The sequence below is a fragment of the Chiloscyllium plagiosum genome, unplaced genomic scaffold (genome assembly GCF_037043375.1).
Source record: "Chiloscyllium plagiosum isolate Xiang-an unplaced genomic scaffold, Cpla_swu_hap1 HiC_scaffold_12, whole genome shotgun sequence".
Classification (NCBI taxonomy): domain Eukaryota; kingdom Metazoa; phylum Chordata; class Chondrichthyes; order Orectolobiformes; family Hemiscylliidae; genus Chiloscyllium; species Chiloscyllium plagiosum.
The window spans coordinates 99,938,560-99,959,534 of NW_028270150.1; the positions used below are offsets into that span (position 1 = coordinate 99,938,560).

Genomic DNA, 20,975 nt, shown 5'->3' on the forward strand with positions numbered 1-20,975 from the left:
CCAGTTCCTAACCATGAATCCCTCCCCACAGTGATCATTTTTGCTGTTGTTTTGCTGTTAGTCTTTCTCCCTGACTCTGTTTTCCCCTTTCACGCTGTCTGTTGGCATTGAGAGATTGGGTCAGCCTTGAATTTGCTGGATCATTCTGCTGGTGGGAACACTTTGCTTCAGTGGAAAAGTTAACCAGATGCTATTGAGCGACGTACCAATCAAACACCCCTGACTTAAAGCCAATGGAAATGAGAATCTGATGTCTCTGTGGTGCAGTGGTAGAGTCCCTACTTCTTAGCCAGAAGGACCAGGTTGAAATCCTGCTTCGTGTAAAGATGTCTCTGAACAGAAAATGCATATAATGTGTGTTCTAGGTGAAGTTTTCCAATTTCCATTCAGCAGATTTCTGTCCTTCTCTCCTTCACACTAGACCTCAAGGCTACTGGAACCCACTCCATTCTTGTAAAAAAGTAAAGAAGTGTTGCTTCTACTGTGTAGAACTTTAGTGAGACCACTCCTGGAATATCGTGTGCAGTTCTGCTTTAATTGGAAGGAAATATTGGCTACAGAGGAAGTGTAGCGAAGGTTCAACAGCCTAATTCTAGGCATGATTGGACCATCCAATGAGGAGACATTGAGGGTAGAGGAAGAGTGACAGATTAAAAGAAAGACATAGGAGCAGGGATAAGCCAGTCAGCCCATCAAGTCCACTATGCCATTGGGTGAAGTCATAGCCAATCTGATTATTTTCATCTCCGCTTTCCTGCCATTTCCCCATAATTATTGATTCCCTTACTGACTAAGACTCTGTCTATCTCAGCTTGTATGTGTTTAATGACCCAGCCTCAACAGCCCTCTGAAATAGAGAATTCCAGAGATTCACCACTTGTAAGATAGAAAAAATCCTCTTTGTCTTAAATAGATGACTCCTTACTCTGAGATAATGCCCTCTAGTCCTAGACTCTCCCAGAAGGGGAAACAACCTCTCCATCGATCCTGTTAAGCCCCCTAAGAATCCTGTATGTTTCAATCAGGTGAATTTTCGTTCTTCTAAACTCCCTTGAGTACAAACCCAATCTACTCAACATCTACTCATAAGGTAGTCCCTCCATACCTGGGATCAGCTCGTGAAATTTCCCTGACTGCCTCCAATGTTAGGAAATCTTTCCTTAAATAAGGGGCCCAAACTGTTCACAGTATTCCAGCTGTGGTCTGACTAGTGCCTTTAGCAAAACCTTTCAGTTTTACATTACATTCCCTTTGAAATAAAGACCAATGTTCCATTTGGCTTTGCTATTATCTTTTGAGCCGGTAAGCAGCTTTTTTTGTGTGATTTATTTTTGTGTGCTCTATGTAACACTTATTTACGAGGGTTCCCAGTTCCCTTTGTGCTGCAGGTTTCTGCAGCCTTGACCCATTTAAATAATGTTCTGCTCCTCTTTTCTTCCTGCCAAATCTCACATGTTTCTACTTTGTATTCCAGCAGCTAAGTTTTAGCCCATTCACTTAACCTGTCTATCTCTCTCTGCAGACTCCTGTGTCATCCTCACCACCTGCCTTCCCATCTGTTTTTGTGTCATGTGCAAACCTGCCAATGTACATTCACTTTCCTCATCCAAGTCACTGAGATAGATTGTAAATATATATTTATAAAAACACATATATGTATCTTTATATGTGTTATAAAGAAAGCAATATGCAGTAAAGAATTCCACAGATTCATTACCCTCTGAAAGAAGAAATTCCTCCTTATCTCTGTGTTAAATGGGTATCCCCTTATTCTGAGATTATATTCCCTGATGTTCGACTCTCCCCTAAGGGTAAGTCACCTTTTTTTTTAATTTCACTCCTTCCCTTTTGAAATAAAGGTGTTACTTTGGCAGTTTTTCAATCTTCTTGGACATTTCCTGAATCTAAGTTGATACCAGTGCATCAACTATCTCTGTAGCTACTTCCTTTAATATCCTAAGATGCATTCTATCACACCCAGGGGACTTATCAATCTTTAGTCCCATTTGTTTCCCTGGTACATTTTCCTTTAGCAATAGGTATTGTATTTATTTCCTCTCCCCTTTTCCCTTTTGATTATTTAGTATTTTTGGAATGCTGTTAGAATCATAGAATCCCTACAGTGTGGAAGCAAATCATTTGACCTGTCAAGTCCACACCAACCCTCCAAAGAGTATCCCATCCATACCTACCCCATACCCTATATTTCCAATGGCCAATCCAGCACATCTTTGGACTGTGGGAAGAAACTGGAGCACCCAGAGGAAACCTATGCAGACACGGGGAGAATGTGCAAACTCCACACAGACAGCCACCCGGGGGTGGAATTGAACCCAGGTCCCTGGCACTGTGAGACAGCAGTTCTAACCACTGAGCCACTCTGCCAACCCAACCATGACGACTGATGCAAAATATTTATTCAACTCCTTTGCCATTTCCAGGTCACCATTATATTTTTCCCCAGCCTCATTCTCTAAGAAGCCTATGTTTACTTATGACTTGCTCTTTGCCTTGATATTACTTGCAAGTTTACACTCAAATATTATTTTCTTCCTCTTTTTATTTATCATCTCTTGTAAATTTTAAAACTTACCCAATCCCCGGCTTACCAATAATCTTTGCCACACTGAATGTTTTTCTTTGTGTTTGATGCTGCACTTAACTTCACTGATTACCATGGTGGGCTCATCCCCTATCTAAGTTCCTTCTTCCTCAACAGGGTGTATCTTTGTTGTGAGCAATGAGTCAATTTTTTAAACATTATCCCTCACCCATATTTGCTGCTAAACGCCTTTCTGAGTCTGCCCCAGCTCGCTCTATCCTCATTCCTTTTTTAATTGCCCTTATTTAAGTTTGGCACAGTTGCCTCTGATCCAGGTTTTTCCCTTTCACACTGAATGCTAAATTCCACCATATTATGGTCACTGTTTCCTAGGGGATTATTTTACTCTGAGATCATTTATTAAACCATTATTCATTAAACATTTCACATCATTACACATCACAAGATGATCTCTTGAAACTTACAAAATTCTTAACAAAGGATGCTTTTCCTGATTATGGGGTCTGGAACCAGGGGACCTGGTCTCAGAATAAAGGGCCGGGCATTTCGGACTGAAATGAGGAGGAATTCCTTCATTCAGATGGTGGTGAACCTTCACAATTCACTCTCTTTACCTACATCTTTGAATTCTGTCGTTGTGTCTCACCATTTCATTCCTCTCAACATCTTCCACACACCAGGGCGTTCTCTGTCTTTTCCTGTAACCAGGGTAATTTTATGTTTCTATGCCTCCTCTCCTCCCCAAATCGTTAGTGCCTCCCCCACTGCATTGTTCCTTTTTGGAAGTAATGTTGAGGTTGCACAAGACATTGGTGAGGCCTGTTCTGGTTGCCCCGGTATTGGAAGGATATTATAGAGCTGGAGAAGGTTCTGAAAAGATTTACCAGGATGTCGTTGGGAATGTAAGGTTTGAGTTATAAGGAGAGGCTGAATAAGTGGGGACTTCAGTCATTGGAGAGTAGGAGGTTGAGGGGTGACTTTATAGAAGTTTTTAAAATCATGAGGGACATAGATAACATGAAAGGCAAGTGTCTTTTTAACTAGGTTGGGGGATTTCAAGTCTAGGTGGCATATTTTTAAGATGAGAGGAGAAAGATATAAAAGGGACATGAGGGACAATTTTGGTTTGTGTGTGGAATGAACTGCCAGAGGAAATGGTGGATGTGGGTATAGTTACAGGGTTTAATAGACATTTGGATTAGTACTTGAATAAAAAATGTTTGGAGGGATACAAGCCAAGCACTGGCAAGTGGTACTAGTTTAGTTTGGGATTATGGTTGGCATGGACTGGTTGGACCAAGCAATCTGTTTCTGTGACTCTATGTCTCTGAATGCTGTTCATCTCAGGAAGTATCATGTCATCGAGAATGGGAATGATGTTAGTGGAGCAGGAGGATCTCTATGGGAAATCCCAGCAATGTGTGCCTCCTGACCTTAAACAGCAATTTAACCCTGGTTGCTTCGACAGAGGGTCCCATCACCTCCCCCATCAAGCAAAAGCAAATGCCACAGCAGTTTTGAAAGGGGACTGTCAGCTGTCCGGATGTCCATTCCAACTGGATTAGCAAAGACAGTCCACCTGCTCATTTATCTCCTCGGTTAAATGCTGCGTGCTGGTCTGGCTACCCAAATTATTCTACCTAACATTAATTTTTTGTGAAGGAATTCACCCCCCCCCCCCCCCCCCCCCAGGAAGGTGAATATATCCAATTTGAATACTTACAGTTTTCTCTTGTTTGGAAGTACTGAGCAGGAGGAGCTGTGAGGGTGGGTTAAGGGAGTTGGCTGGCTGTGGAGGTGGGGTGGGGGAGGAGTGCGATTGAATTTGGGACAGAGCCAGGGGAAATGATTTGGCCTACCCTGGTGATGAAAGTTGATGAACCTTTGTGAAATTTCTCAGAGCACCATTTCGTGTTTACCTCAAATCCCCACCATTCATGATGGTCATGACCAGGCACAGCTCTGCTTTCGTTTGAAAGGCGTAAGCCAGCGAGACGATGAATCGAGTGTGCACCCTGGCAAGAATTCTCTTCTCCACCATCGCTCCCTGAAAAACGAAGAGCAGCCTGATCAGGTCATAGAATGGAGTTCTAGACACGTAACAGCATGGAAACAGACCCTTTGCCCAACTCGTCCATGCCGACCAGAGATCCTAAAATAATCTAGTCCCATTTGCCATTCTTTGGCCCGTATCCCTCCAAACCCTTCCTATTCATATACCCATCCAGATACCTTTTAAATGTTGCTAATATACCTGCCAGCCCCACTTCGTCTGGCAGCGCCTTGTATACAGCACCCTCCGTGTGAACAAGTTGCCACTTAGGTCTCTTTTAAATCTTTTCCCTCTCACATTAAAACAATACCCTTTAGTTTTGAACTCCCCTACCCTAAGGAAAAGAGCTTAGCTATTCACACTATCCATGCTCTTTGTGATTTTATAAATCTCTATAATGTCACCCTTCAGCCTCCGATGCTCCAGGGAAAACAGCCCCAGCCTATTCAGCCTCTCCCTATAGCTCAAACCCTCCAACCCTGGCAACATCCTTCTAAGTACCTTCTGCACCCTTTCAAGTTTAACAACATCTTTCCTGTAGCAGGGAGACCAGAACTAAATGCATGATCATGAGTTTCAGTGACTCCACCCTCCAAGAATCCGAACAGAAGGGACATAAAGCAATTTCTATTGTGCGTGTGCATCTGGCTAATTGTTTATCTTTGTCCCCTTGTTCCGGAGGACGATATCCACAATGCTTTCTTGTGTTAAAGAGCCCTGGTGTGGCTAAAGTTAGGCCTTGAGTTGAACATAAGCAATATGCCTGTGTGTCATTCAGCCCCTCTAGCTTGCCCTATCATTCAATGAGGTCATCTTCTCCTTCAACGCCATTTTCTCACCCTATCCCCATATCCCTTTCTTTTAATATTTAGAAATGCATCGATCTGTGCCTTGCACTTACTTAATGATTGAGCTTCCATAGCCCTCTTGAGTAAAGAATTGCAAAGACCCACCACCCTCTGAGTGGAGAGGTTCCTCACTGTTTGGCAAACCCCCCATTCTGAGGCTGTGTCCCCTGGTTCTCAACAACCCCACTCCACTCACTGTTGCACTACCCACAGGGAGGCACCCTTCCATTAACTGTTTTCTAGAGCCCTATAATAATGCTGTATATTTCACATAAACATGTGAGAAATGAACCAGTGCAGGCCATTCAAGCCCTCAAGCTTGCTCCCATATCCAGTAAGATCATGGCTGATCATGGACTATAAGAAACAGGAACACAAATAGGGCCATTCAGCCCCTTAAGCTTGTTCTATCATTCATTAGGATCATGGCTGATCCGCCATTCTTCATGTTCCCTTTCTTGCCCTTTCCCAGTAACTCTGATTCCCTGACCAGTCAAGAATCTATCTATCTATCTCAGCCTTAAGTATACATGAGGTCTCTGCCCCCATAGGTCTCTGTGATAAGGAGTTCCAAAGAGAAGAAATCCCTCCTCAACTGAGTCTTAAATTGGTGCATCTTTACTCTGAGACAATGACTTCTAGTCCTAGACTCTCACATACTGAGAAACATTCTTTCAGTATTCACCCTGTCAAGCCCCTTAAGAATCCTATATATTTCAATGAGATCACCTCTCACTCTTCTAAACTCCAATGAGTAGAGCCCCAACCTGTATATCAAGGAGCATCTAGTGAACTTTCTCTGAACTGTTTCCGATGAAATAATATCTTTCCTTGATTGAAAGGACCAAAACTGTTCGTAATTCTCCAGTATATAGATAATCTTTCACCATCTTGCCTACCAAGAATCTGCCAACTGTTAACTTAAAAATATTCAACGACTTTGCTTTTGAGAAACCTGAAGACTTGTGACCCTCTTAGACAAAAGAAATCCTGTCTTGGCTCTACCTTAAATGGACAACTCCTTATTTATAAACAATAACCCCTAGTTCTATATTCTCCCACAAGAGGAAACACCTTTTGAAATGTTTAAATGAGATTACGCCACATTCTTCTAAACACCAGAGATTATTACAACAGTCTATTTAATCTTTCCTCATGGGATGATACATCTACCCCAGCAATTTGTATGCTGGACCTTGGTTAGCCCCTGTCTCTGGCAAATATATCTTTTTGATGGCAAGGAGACCAACACTGCATAGATCCTGGTTTAGCCCACAATTAATACAGGAAGATATCTGGGCTAGGTGCAAATATCCTAACAAGGGTCATTATGGAACTGTAATTATTGAAAATGCTGCTAACCCCATTAATGATTTTGATGCTTATGCTTGTCTTGATATCTATATTGGGGGAGAAAGTGATCCCTGGAGCTCTGGTTTCTTTGTACAATAAACTCTGCCGCTGAATCCCGATTCTAACTCAGAGATATCTATATTCCTAACCATAGTCAGCTGACGAGGCGAACACACAGCTTTGATGTGGATTGCAAGGGTACATAATGGTGAAGTGGGAGTTAACATGGGGCATGCTGACATGGGGCACACAGACACAAGATGGCCGCTGAGCCATAAGTTGGTCACTCAGCACACAATGTGGCCAATGAGCCATTACATGGAAAAGTACAGCGAAACATACACAGATACTGCCTGAGGGCAACAAGGTACCAACACAATTGACACAGAACGTAGACAATTAGTTTAAGGCGGGTGAGGGAGAGAATACACATCAGTCTACTGCTCGCTGAAGTGTCTGAGTCCAGCCACCACCTTCAATAGAAATGCTAACTACCTGAGACGGCTTGTATAAATGTGTTAATACCTTAGGGTGCATTAATGGGAAACAATCTTCCTTCTCAGGAAGAACGATCATGACCAATTACTGCAGCAATGGACTTCTGCATAGCTGCTGAAACTGACAAAATGATCAAATGTATAAAATATCATGACATGTGGTCCCAGGGTGGGAGAAGGCTTGCAGCTGACAGCCGTGCTGCCAGACCTCTCTCTTTCCCTGGAGCTCTGGTTTCTTTGTACAATAAACTCTGCCGCTGAATCCCGATTCTAACTCAGAGATTGACAATTTTCCCCACAACAATGGGATCATGCCATTCAGCAGAAGGCACACAGACCATTTGAGATATGTAACAGTTTGACTGGAAAGTTTATACAACATTCTGTTACACAGTGACAAGGATGTAGTATGTAACAATGCAACTGCAGTCTGTTCAAAGTGAGTTAGTGTACAACAACCCACATACAATATGTACACTGTGAGTTATAGTACACAACAACTCACCACCCTCTATACACATTAGTTACAGTGTACAGCAACCTACCTACAGTCTGTGTACAGTGAGTTACGGTGTACAGCAACCCACCTACAGTCTGTATGCAGTGAGTTACAGTGTACAACAGCACACATACAGTTTGTACACAGTGAGTTACAATGTAGAACAACACACCTACAGTCTGTACATAATGAGTAACAGTATACAACCCACCTACAGTCCGCACCCAGTCAGTTACAGTGTACAACAACTCACCCACAGTCTGTACACAATGATTAGGGTATAGTGGCACAGGACACAACAATCCACTGACATTCTGTACACAGAAGCTCCAGTATGCTACAGTGCCATTCAGTGAATAAAAATACGTAACAATTCACTGACATTCTTTATACAGTGACAGAGGTACAGTATACAAAAGCCCACCTTCCTGCTGTACATAAGTGAGTCTGACAGAAGCATCCAACCTCCCACCCAATCTCTGTACACATAAGGTACATTATTCTCTGCCCCACCATTCCACCACGTGTGTACACAGTATCTCAGTACCATTATAGATTGATGAGGGCAGAGCAGTAGATGTGATCTATATGGACTTCAGTAAGGCGTTCGACAAGGTTCCCCATGGGAAACTGATTAGCAAGATTAGATCTCATGGAATACAGGGAGTACTAACCATTTGGATACAGAACTGACTCAAAGGTAGAAGACAGAGGGTGGTGATGGAGGGTTGTTTTTCAGACTGGAGGCCTGTGACCAGTGGAGTGCCACAAGGATCGGTGCTGTGTCCTCTACTTTTTGTCATTTACATAAATGATTTGGATGCGAGCATTAGAGGTATAGTTAGTAAGTTTGCAGATGACACCAAAATTGGAGGTGTAGTGGATATCGAAGAGGGTTACCTCAGATTACAACAGGATCTTGATCAGATGGGCCAATGGGCTGAGAAGTGGCAGATGGAATTTAATTCAGATAGATGCGAGGTGCTGCATTTTGGGAAAGCAAATCTTAGCAGGACTTATACACTTAATGGTAAGATCCGAGGGAGTGTTGCTGAACAAAGAGACCTTGGAGTGCAGGTCCATAGCTCCTTGAAAGTGGAGTCGCAGGTAGATAGGATAGTGAAGAAGGCATTTGGTTTGCTTTCCTTTATTAGTCAGAGTATTGAGTACAGGAGTTGGAAGTATTGAGTACATGTTGCGGCTGTACAGGACATTGGTTAGGCCACTGTTGGAATATTGTGTGCAATTCTGGTCTCCTTCCTATCGGAAAGATGTTGTGAAACTTGAAAGGGTTCAGAAAAGATTTACAAGGATGTTGCCAGGGTTGGGGATTTGAGCTATAGGGAGACGCTGAACAGGCTGGGGCTGTATTCCCTGGAGCGTCGGAGGCTGAGGGGTGACCTTATAGAGGTTTACAAAATTATATGGGGCATGGATAGGATAAATAGACAAAGTCTTTTCCCTGGGGTCGGAGAGTCCAGAACTAGAGGGCATAGGGCATAGAGGGCAGAACTAGAGGGGAAAGATATAAAAGAGACCTAAGGGGCAACCTTTTCATGCAGAGGATGGTACGTGTATGGAATGAGCTGCCAGAGAAAGTGGTGGAGGCTGGTAAAATTGCAACACTTAAGAAGCATTTGGATGGGTATATGAATAGGAAGGATTTGGAGGGATATGGGCCGGGTGCTGGCAGGTGGGACTAGAATGGGTTGGGATATCTGGTCGGCATGGAATGGTTTGACCGAAGGGTCTGTTTCCATGCTGAACATCTCTATGACTCTATGACTCCATCACATCCAACCAACATCATACCCAAAAATCCTGGGATTCTGCCAGTCTGGTACAAATTTAAAGGATATCTCATTGCAACCGGACAGCAACTTAGAAAATGTGTGGGTGATGCTGGGGGCGGGGAATGGCAGAGAGTTAGTCAAATGATTGATCTCTGTTGGCCTCAGTGGTACTGGAGAGACAAGGAAGGGGCTCCTAAAAGAGAATTTCTGAGGACGGAAACTAAATTTGAGAAATTTATGGGCGATAAACTCAGGGATACAGCCATAATTTAGTTGCCATATAGATTAGGAGAGTGAATGTATAGTTGACAGACTGGTTCAGGAATGAAGCGCATCAGTCAAGGGAAATAGGAACCTGTACTGGGACAAAAGGAGTAAAACCACTGGGACAAGCTCCATGCGAATTGAGTAGGATAATGTCTCATTGGAAAAGAGGAACTGGTGATTTTACAGAGGTTTATAAAATCATAAGGGATGTGTAGGTTAGGTGCATTAGTCAGGGGTAAATGTAGAGTAAATAGGGTAGGGGAATAGATCTGGGTGGGATACTCTTCAGAGCGTCGGTGTGGACTTGTTGGGCCAAAAAGGCCTGTTTCCACACTGTCGGAATTCAATAATTCTATGTATAGATAAGGTGAACAGCAGGTATCTTTTCCAGGGTCAAGGATATCAAGACTAGAGGATATATTTTAAAGGTGAAAAGAGAATGATTTAAAAAAGACACAAGGGCAACCCTTTCACAAAGAGAATGGTTTGTGTGCGGAATGGACAGAGGAAGTTACAGATGGTATAGTTGCAATGTTTACAAGACATTTGGATAAGTACATGAATAAGAAAGGCTTGGAGAGATGTGAGGATTGGAAGATTATATCAGAAGGATCACTGAATCCTTAGAGTATGGAAGCAGGCCACAAGTCCACACTTATCCTCCAAAGAGCATCCCACCCAGACCCACCCTTGCCACCCCATGTGGACTCAATGGGCCAAACGGCTTGTTTCCAAACTATAGGGAATTCCATGATTCTATGAAGCTCTGGTCCATGCTGGGGTCAACTCATAGCTGGGGCTTGGTCTGGGGGCTGTGGGAGGCTGCTGGAGCAGAGGGAATGTTCACAGTGAATGGGTGGGGATGTGCTGAGCTGAGGATTGGGGGGAAATCCATTTTGTGGAGGTGGAGGGAGAAGGTTAGAGAAGTTTGTCTGCAGGAGACTTCAATCGGGGAGGACTGTTCTCCTGAAATTTTGTTATTCATTCTCAAGATGACTGCATCGCTGGCTAGGCAAGCATTTATTATCCATCCCGAATTGCCCAGAGGGCAGTTAAGAGCCAACCACATTGCTGTGAATCCAGGGTCACATGTAGGCCAGACCAGGTAAGGATGGCAGTTTTCCTTCTCTCAAGGACATTAATGAACCAGATGGGTTTTCTCTCTCTGACTATCATTTCATGGTCCTCATTAGACTCTTAATTCCAGATTTTTTTCTTGAATTCAAATTCCACCATCTGTCATGGTAAAATTCGAGCCCAGGTCCCCGCAATATTACCTAGGTCTCTGGATTAATCCCCTAATAACAATACCACTAAGCCATCACCTCCACTTAATTTGGATTAGGGGGAGGTGATATATTTTGATCAGCAGAATAAGAATGTTACCTTCTCTTTGAAATTAAAAGAGGCTGAATAGTGTATGAAAGCTATACTTTCACAAACAAGGAGAAGTAATTGTAATTGAAAGGCAGATATATCAACCATTTCTTAGATCACACTTGAAATATTGTACACAGTTTTCATCATCATGGAGACAGTGAGTGGGTGATCTCTAAAATAATGGATTCACAAGGATTGTACGTAGGGAGCCTTATCAGGAAAGCTTGAACAGGCAGGGGTTGTTATTCATGAGAATAGATAAGGGCAAGGAGAGGCCTCTAATAGATTTAGTATTTTTTTCCAACCATCTGGTCACACTTGCCTCGACTGAATTTTATCCACATATCCCATCAGCTTGTCCAAATCCACTTGTCTATTGCTATCTACCTCGTTGTTTATCTTCATTAACAGCAAATTTTAAAATGTGCTGTGTCACTCACAAGCTGAAATTATGAATACATACTGAAAAACAATATTGGTCCCAGAACTGAACTGTAGGAAACTTTACTACGCACCTTTTCCAATCAATGACACAACCTTAGTCAATCTTGTATCCATAGTCCAATTGCCTACTTTATCAAGGAGACTTCAAATTTGCAAAGAGTTTTCTTATGTGACGGTTTATCAAAACATATTTAAAGGCTCATATATTCAGAAAGAAAATCTGCACTCCCCACATCCATCCTCCCAGTTGCTTCTTCAAAGATCTCATTCCAGTTACTTAAACCACTGTTCCCTGGACAGATCAGTTCAGGTCCTTTACTGTTAGCCTCTGCTTATGGCTGTCACTTTAAAACAGAAGTAAGGAGACTTTTTTTTTAAATTCTCTCTGTCAAAGAGCAACGAGTTTATAGAAGAGCAAATTAGAATCCCTACTGTGTAGAAACAGGCCCTTTGGCCCAACAAGTCCACACCAACCCTCTGAAGAATTTCCCACACAGACCTATTCCCCTACATTTACCCTGACTCATGCACCTATCCATACAACCCTGAACACTATGGGCAATATGACCATATGTTTAGGGATGGCACAGTGGCTCAATGGTTAGCACTGCAGCCTTCCAGCACCAGGAACCTGGGTTTGATTCCAGCCTTGGGTGACTGTCTCTGTTGAGTTTGCACATTCTCCCCCTGTCTGCGTGGGTTTACTCTAGATGCTCCAGTTACCTTCCATAATTTTCATGCAGGTCAGGTGGATTGACCATGCTAAATTGCCTGTAGTGTTCAGTGCATTAGTCAGGGGAAATGTAGAGAAATAAGGCAATGGGTCTGGGTAGGGTGACTCTTCAGAGGGTCGGTGTGGACTTGCTGGGCGGAAGGGCCTGTAGGGATTCTAAGAGCAATGGAGGCAGGTTCTTTGATAAAGTGAGTCAAAAGGTATCAAGAAAATTTTCAGTAAAGTATTGCTAAGACTCCAATCAGATCGGTCATGATCTTATCAAATGGTGGAGCAAGTTTGAGGGGCCGAATGGCCTACCCCTGCTCATGGTTTGCCTGTTTGAATGTAAGTAAAAGCTTCCCCATTGCCAAGAGTAAACTGACAAGCCAAGGATATCTTTCTTGAACAAAAGGTTAACGTTTGCAATTCACCAGTCCTGTATCGAGGGAGGATTGGAAGATTATGCTAAAAAAAATCATAGAATCCCTACAGAGTGGAAGCAGGCCATTCAGCCCATTGGATCCACACTAACCCTCTGAAGAGCATCCTACCCAGACCCACCCCACCCTATCCTATCCCTGCAGGCTGGGGAATGAGATACCCCAGGATTCAGCAAGCCAGTGAACCTAGCATCAGTGGTAGAGAAGCTATTGGAAAACAACATCGGAGTGACAGAATTTACGTCCAATTGGAGAGGCAAGAATTAAACAAGGAGAGTCACCATGGCTTTGTAAAGGGGAAACTATGTCTAACAGATTTGATTGGATTTTTCAAAGAGTAATTAGTGTGTCGATGACGGTGGCACAGTTGACATAATCTAGAAGCCCTACAATGTGGTAACAGGTCTTTTGGCCCAACGAGTCCACACTGACCCGCTGAAGAGTAACCCTCCCAGGCCCATTCCCTTATCCTATTACTCTACATTTATTCTTGACTAATGCGGTGGCACAGTGGTTAGCACTGCTGCCTCACAGCGCTAGAGACCCGGGTTCAATTCCTGCCTCAGGCGACTGACTGTGTGGAGTTTACACGTTCTCCCCGTGTCTGTGTGGGTGTGCTCCGGTTTCCTCCCACAGTCCAAAGATGTGCAGGTCAGGTGAATTGGCCATGCTAAATTGCCCGTAGTGTAAGGTAAGGGGTAAATGTAGGGGTATGGGTGGGTTGCGCTTCGGCGGGGCGGTGTGGACTTGTTGGGCCTAAGGGCCTGTTTCCACACTGTAAGTAATCTAATCTAGTCTAATCTAATCTAGACGCGCCCCACCTACACATCCCTGAACATTATGGGCAATTTAGCATGGCCAATTCACCTAATCTGCACATCCTTGGATTGTGAGAAGAAACAGGAGCACCCGGAGGAAACCCACACAGCCACGGGGAGAATGTGCATACTCCACAAAGGTGGTTGCCCGAGGCTGGAATCAAACCCTGGTCCCTGGCGCTGTAAGGCAGCAGTGCTAACCACTAAGCCACCGGGCTGCACTGCATGAACGTCTGTGAGGGTTTTGATAAGATCTGTCATGGCAGACTGGTTAAGAAGCTAAGAACCCAAGGGATCCAGAGCAATTTGGCAAATTGGATCCAAAATCGGCTTAGTGGCAGGAAGCAGAGGGTGATGTTCGACAAATGTCTTTGCAACTAAGACCACTGTGTCTAGTAGTGTACCAAAGGGGTTGGTGCTAGTGCTTTGCTATTTGTTGTGTATATTAATGATCTAGATATGAATGTAGAGACATAATCAGTATGTTCCCAGAGGACCTGAAAATTGATGGTGTGTCAAATACCAAGGGGGAAACCCTGAGACCACAGGTCAATATAGATGGGCTGAACAGTAGCAAATGTTAATCCTGAAAAACGTAAGGTAAAAATTGAATGATAGGACCCTGGTAGATACAGAAGGTCATAAGGACCTTGGTGAGCATGTCTATATATCCCAGAAGGCAGCAGGATAAGTAGGCATCTGGGTAAAGGCATTGAATACAAGAATGAGGTTATGATGGAGCTGTATATAATATTAGTTCGGTCACAGCTGGAGTGCTGTGTGCAGCTTGGTCATCACACCACAGGAAGGATGTGATTGCATTAGAGTGGGTGCAGAGGAGATAAAGGATGTTGCCTGGGATGGAGTACTTCAGACCGAGGTTGCTGCCTTTAGAGCAGAGAAGATCGACGAGGATATGATTGAGGTGTACAGCTGTATAAACAGGGTAGTTAGGGAGAAACTTTTTCCCTGAGTGGAGGGATAAATAACCAGGGGCAGAGTTTTAAGGTAAGGAGCAAGAGGTTTAGAAAGGAATTGAAGAAAAATTGAAGAAGCAAGGTTAGATCTCATGGAGTACAGGGAGAACTAGCCATTTGGATACAGAACTAGCTCAAAGGTAGGAGACAGAGGGTGGTGGTGGAGGGTTTTTTTTCAGACTGGAGGCCTGTGACCAGTGGAGTGTCACAAGGATCGGTGCTAGGTCCACTGCTTTTCGTCATTTATATAAATGATTTGATTGTGTGCATAAGAGGTACAGTTAGTAAGTTTGCAGATGACATCAAAATTGGAGGTGTAGTGGATAACGAGGAAGATTACCTCAGATTACAATGGAATCTTGATCAGATGGGCCAATGGGCTGAGGAGTGGCAGATGGAGTTTAATTTAGATAAATGTGAAGTGCTGCATTTTGGGAAAGCAAATCAGAGCAGGATTTATACACTTAATGGTAAGGTCCTAGGGAGTGTTGCTGAACAAAGAGACCTTAAAGTGCAAGCTCACAGTTCCTTGAAAGTGGAGTCGCAGGTAGATAGGACGGTGAAGAAGACGTTTGGTATGCTTTCCTTTATTGGTCAGAGTACTGAGTACAAGAGTTGGGAGGTCATGTTGCAGCTGTACAGGACATTGGTTAGGCCACTGTTGGAATATTGTGTGCAATTCTGGTCTCCCTCCTTTTGGAAGGATATTGTGAAATTTGAAATAGTTCAGAAAAGATTTACAAGAATGTTGCCAGGGTTGGAGGATTTGAGATATAGGGAGAGGCTGAACAGGCTGGGCTGTTATCCCTACAGCGTCGGAGGCGGCGGTTGATGTTATAGAGGCTTATAAAATCATGAGGGGCATGGATAGGGTAAACATTCAAGGTCTTTTCCCTGGATGGCGGAGTCCAGAACTAGAGTTCAGTATGACAGGGGAAATATGTAAAAGAGACCTAAGGGGCAACATTTTACACAGAGGATGGTGTGTGTATGGAATGAGCTGCCAGAGGAAGTTGCAATTACAGCATTTAAAAGGCATCTGGATGAGTATATGAATAGGAAGGGTTTGGAGGGATATGGGCCAGGTGCTGGCAAATGGGACTAGATTGGGTTGGGATATCTGGTCAGCATGGACGGATTGGACCGAAGATTCTGTTTCTGTGCTGTTTATCTCTATGACTCTATGACTCTATTTTGTCACCCAGAGGTGATGGGAACCTGGAACTCGCTGCCTGCAGGGTGGTGGAGGAACACTCAAAGTATTTTTAAGTTGAGAAGGGTAAGATAGAAAAGCGACCAAAAGGGCAACTTTCCCATGCAGAGGGTGGTGCATGTATGGAATGAGCTGACGGAGGAAGTCATGGAGGCTGGTCCAATTACAACATTTGAAAGGCATCTAGATGCATGCATGAATTAGAAGGGGTTTAGAGGAATATGGGCCAAGTGGTGAGAAATGGGACTAGATTAATTTAGGATATCTGGTTAGCATGGATAAGTTGGACTGAAGGGTCCATTTCCGTGCTGTACATCTCTATGACTCTATTTAAAAATAATTAGTGAACAATTAAAAGATCATAGCATGCAAGATGATGGGCCAAGTGCTGGAAAATGGGATTACAATGATGGAAGTTTGTTGGTTAATGTGGACATGATGGGCTAAAGGGCTTCTTTCTGTTGCTGTAAAACTCCATGATTCTGCCAATGTCAGTTGTTGTAAAAAGCCACCTGGTTCACCAGTGTCTTATAGGGAAATACATCTCCCTTCCTTATCCAGTCTGGCCCACATGTGACTCCAGAATCTAGCAACTTGTTTGATTCTTAGCAGTTCTCTGAAATGTCTGATCAAACCTCACATCCACATCAAATCTGTACAAACTCTGATAAAAGGAGTCCACCCGGGGTGGAGCATCTGGACATCAACCAAAACAACAGAATGTCACAACTGGGTGAGCTGTCTCACAGACTAGTGACATCATCATACTCATGGAGTCATGCCCTACACATTTTCCTGTTCATCCACCCGTTACTCTTGATGTGGTCTCCCCTACATCAAGGAGACATGACACCAACTCACAGGGTGTTTTAGGGAACAACTCTGGGACACAAGCACCAAGTAACCCCACCGTCCTGTGGCCGACCACTTCAACAGCCCCTCCCACTTACCTAAAGATGTGCAAGTCCTGGGCCTCCTTCACTGCCAAATAAAAGCCACCCGATGCCTGGAGGAAGGATGCCTCAAATTCTACCTTGGGTCCCTTCAACCACATGGCATCAACATCGACTTCTCTAGTTTCCAAATCTCCCCTTCCCCCACCTCATCGCAGATCCAACCCTCCAACCCAGCACTGCCCTCTTGACCTGTCCTACTTATCCACCTTCCTTCCCACCTATCCTCTCCACCCTCCCCACCGACCTATCACAACTACCCTCACCAGCATCTACCTATTGCCTTCCCAGCTACCTTTCCCCCATCCCCACCACCCAGTTTATTTCCAGCCCCCTCTCCCCCCCCCACATTCCTGATGAAGAGCTTATGCCCAAGACATCGACTCTCCTGCTCCTTGGAGGCTACCTGACCTGCTGTGCTTTTCTAGCACCACACTCTTTGACTCTGACTCTCCAGCATCTGCAGTCCTCATTTTCTCCCAGACACCCCCATCACTATCTCTGGATATGTCCTATCCCACTGGCAGAGGTAGCAGCACAATAGTATACAGTTGGGAGGGAGTTGGCCGCGGAGTCCTCAACATTGGCTTCAGGTTAAACACGGACAAGGGGACCTCCTGCTGGTTACCACACACTGTCCTCCCTCAGCTGATGAATTGGTTCTCCTCCGTGTTGAACAACTAATGGAGGAATACTGAGAATGACAAGGGCTCAAAATGTACTCTGGGGGGGGATTTCAATGTTCACCATCAAGAGTGTCTCGGCAGCTGTACTACTGATCAAGCTGGTTGAGTCCTAAAGGACATAGTTGTTAGACTGGGTCTGCGGGAGGAGGTGAGGGAAGCAACAAAAGGAAAATATTAACACGACCTCATCCTTACCAATCTGCATCTGTCCATGACAGTATCAGTAAGAATGGCCAACCCAGTGTACTTGTGAGACAAAGTCCCACCTTCACATTGAGAATAACCTCCATCATGTTTTGTGGCATATTGTGCTAAATGGGACAGACTTCAAACAGATCTAGCAACTCAAGACTGTGGTGCTGTGGGCCATAAACAGCAGCAGAACTGTACTCCAGCACAATCTGTAACCTCATGACCTGGCACATCCTCCACTCAACCATTACCATCAGGCCAGAGAATCAACCATGGTTCAGCAGAGAGTGCAGGAGGGCATGTCAAGAACAACACCAGGCATACCTGAAAAGGCAGTGTCAACCTGGTGAAGCCACCAAACTGGACTACTTGCATGCCCAACAGCATAAACAACAAGTGCTAGACAGAGCTACGCGATCCCACAATCAACAGATAAGATCTAAGCTCTACAGTCGTGCCATATCCAGTCATGAATGGTGGTGGATAGATGAAATAACTCACTGGGGGTGAAGGCTGTATGAATATCCCCATCCTTAATAATGGAAGAGGCCAACACATCAGTGCAAAAGATAGTGCTGAAACACTTTCAATAATCTTCAGCCAGACGTGCAACTGGATGATCTAACTTCACCTCCTCCAGTGGTTCCCAGCATCACAGATACCAGTCTTCAGCCAATTCCATTCATTGCACATGATATAAAAAAACAGTTGGGGCCACTGGATGCTGCAAAGCTATTGTGCCTAACAACTTCCTGATTGCCGCATCTCCCTGTTTATTTCCATTGATTGGTGCTCAAGGACACCCATATCCCTTTGTACATCCACATTTTTCAATGTTTCACCATCTAAATAATAATAGAACGGTACGCAATATTCCAGAAGTGGCCGAACTGAAGTTCTCTACATCCGCAACATGCCTTGCCAATTTTCATATTCCATGCCCAGACGGATGGAGACAAGCGTGCCATACATCTTCTTAATGACCAATTCCACTCATGTGTTGCCACTTTCAGGAAATTGTGGACCTGTACACCTAGATTCGTTTGTACGTTGATGAAACTAAGGATCCTACAACTCATTGTCTATTCCCCCCCATATTAGATTTTTCAAAAGTGCACTTGTCTGGATTAAATTTAATCTACCTTTTCTCCACCCAAGTCTCCAGCCTCTCTATATCTTGTTGCCATACTCTGACAAATCCCCTCACCGTCCGTAATTCCCTCATCGCAAATGTACTAATCAGCCCATCTACATTCTCCTCCGAATCAAAACAACAGGGCCCCCCAGCACCGATACCTGTAGATCACCACTGGTTACAGATTGCCGGTAAGAAAAACACCCTTCCATCACCGCTCGCTAACTTCTACAACCAAGCCAGTTTTGCATTCATCTTATCAGCTCATCATGGATTCTGTATGGCCTCACCTTCTGCATCAACCCAGCATGAGGCACCTTGTCAAAGAAATTGCTAAAGTCCTGTAGATAACATCTACTGCCCAGCCCTCATCAACCCTCTTTGCCTCTTCCTCAAAAACCACAATCAAGTTTGACAAACACAACCTTCCCCGCACAAAGACATGCTGCCAATCGCCAATGAGTCCATATTTTTCCAAATATGAGGAAATCACCCATTCAACTCATTATTCTGTTCCATTGTTTAAATAGATCAGAGCCTAGTCTGTTTCTCAACTCCTTTACTCCTGAATAATGCAGCCTGACCAAAAAAACCTACCGTTCGCAATTGACGGCGCTTTTCCACAGAATGAATGGGATTACTCTCACCCTCCTTTAAGGGAAAAGTGTTTCCTGACAACCTTCCTCAACTTGAGTCAAATTTCAAAGTCACGCCCCATGTTCTGACCTCCTCCATGCCTCCTCCCCCACCAGCGGGAAGTCCTTCTGTCCCTGTTCAACCTTGGGAATATTTGGCTGCTTCTACTCCCACTTTATCTCATGGTTTGTGTACGGTTTTCATTCTACTGTCTCTGTGATCCCTTCACTACATTGGTGCTGCGTCATTCTAACAATTAACTAGTGACATCTTGCCCCCTCCCCAAAATATGTGTTCTTTCATTAATTAATTTTAGAATAGCTTGCTTAATTTCAATCACTGAATGTGACTGGTACTTGGTGCATTGTGTATGAAGTGACTGTGGTCTGAAGGAATCAGGATCTGTGGTTATTGTTAAGACCCTCTTGCCAGTTAATCTGTTCCGAGGTCAGGTTCATAGGAAGGTTATTGAAATGATCCTTTCAGCAGCTTATTCTGGCCTTTTATCCAATTACTGTAACCCACATCCTGCAAATGACTGGCACTTATTGAATGTCATTTAACACAGCAATTTTCCCGCTTCAGTCTATTTGATCTTACTTGGTTTCCTTTTCTCTTCTTCAGTCTCTTCTTGTTCAGCTTTTTGCAAGCGTATAGTTTCCCTGTGGCTTTCATCTGACAAGCAGACACCTCGCCAAACCCTCCCTTCCCCAAGACCCGAAACTCCAGGAACCAGTCCTCCCCAATGGGCTGAGCCTCCAGCCATTTCCACTGCAGGAACCTCATAAAATACATGCTCTCTTTGTAGAGCTCAAAGGGACTGTCATCCCTTAAGAATTTCATGGTGGCCTCTTTGCATTCCCTGAAGAGGTCCTCCCTGACATTCTCACAGTCTTCCTTCACTCTCAAGATGCTCTTTTCTTCTAAATAAGTGCAGAAGAGCTCAGCCCCTGACTCCAAGAACTTGCTGATAATATTTCGAGCTTTCTCGAGACGGTCTTCATCTTCCGCTGTGTCGTAGACTTCAATAGCCTTCCAGAGTTCATTGGCCGGTCTGTATTCTGCCACTGAGTCCAAGAACTGCTGGAATAGCTTCTTCCCAATGGGCTGTTTGACACAGATGCTCTCAAAGGCCAGGTCGATCTTCTCCTTCAGCGTTTCACTTTGGGTGATGTGAGGGAGCTTGAGCTTGGCTCGATATTTCTTATCCCTCGTCATCTGTAGGTTGGCGGATCCATCAAAACTGCCCCGAGCGGAGATATAGGCAGAGTTGGCCACCACCGTCTGCAGACTCCCCAAATCCATCCTGATGTCTTTGGTTGCTAATTCACTTCAGCCAAAGCAAAATCATGTGAGAGACAGAGAGCGAGAGAGGGCTCAAAAAACGCAGAGCCGGATTCCAATGTTTTGGGCCCTACAACATGTTCAGCAACTGAACAAACAAAAGGAGCTGAGGATAGCCACTCAGTGTCTGTGTTGCTGACATGACTGACCGAGCTGAGTGCCAAAGAAC

At 44.2% G+C, this 20,975-nt stretch overlaps 1 protein-coding gene across 1 annotated transcript in view; it reads right to left on the reverse strand.

The window, feature by feature from the left end:
* Positions 1-20,975, reverse strand: part of grk1a (G protein-coupled receptor kinase 1 a) — a 37,377-nt gene extending 16,402 nt beyond the window's left edge. The window contains exons 1-2 of the mRNA XM_043700241.2: positions 20,063-20,975; positions 4,483-4,610 (exon numbers count right to left, since the gene is read on the reverse strand). Coding sequence (XP_043556176.2) covers positions 4,483-4,610; positions 20,063-20,767 — 833 coding nt within the window. The 5' untranslated portion in view covers positions 20,768-20,975. The remainder of the gene's footprint in view (positions 1-4,482; positions 4,611-20,062) is intronic.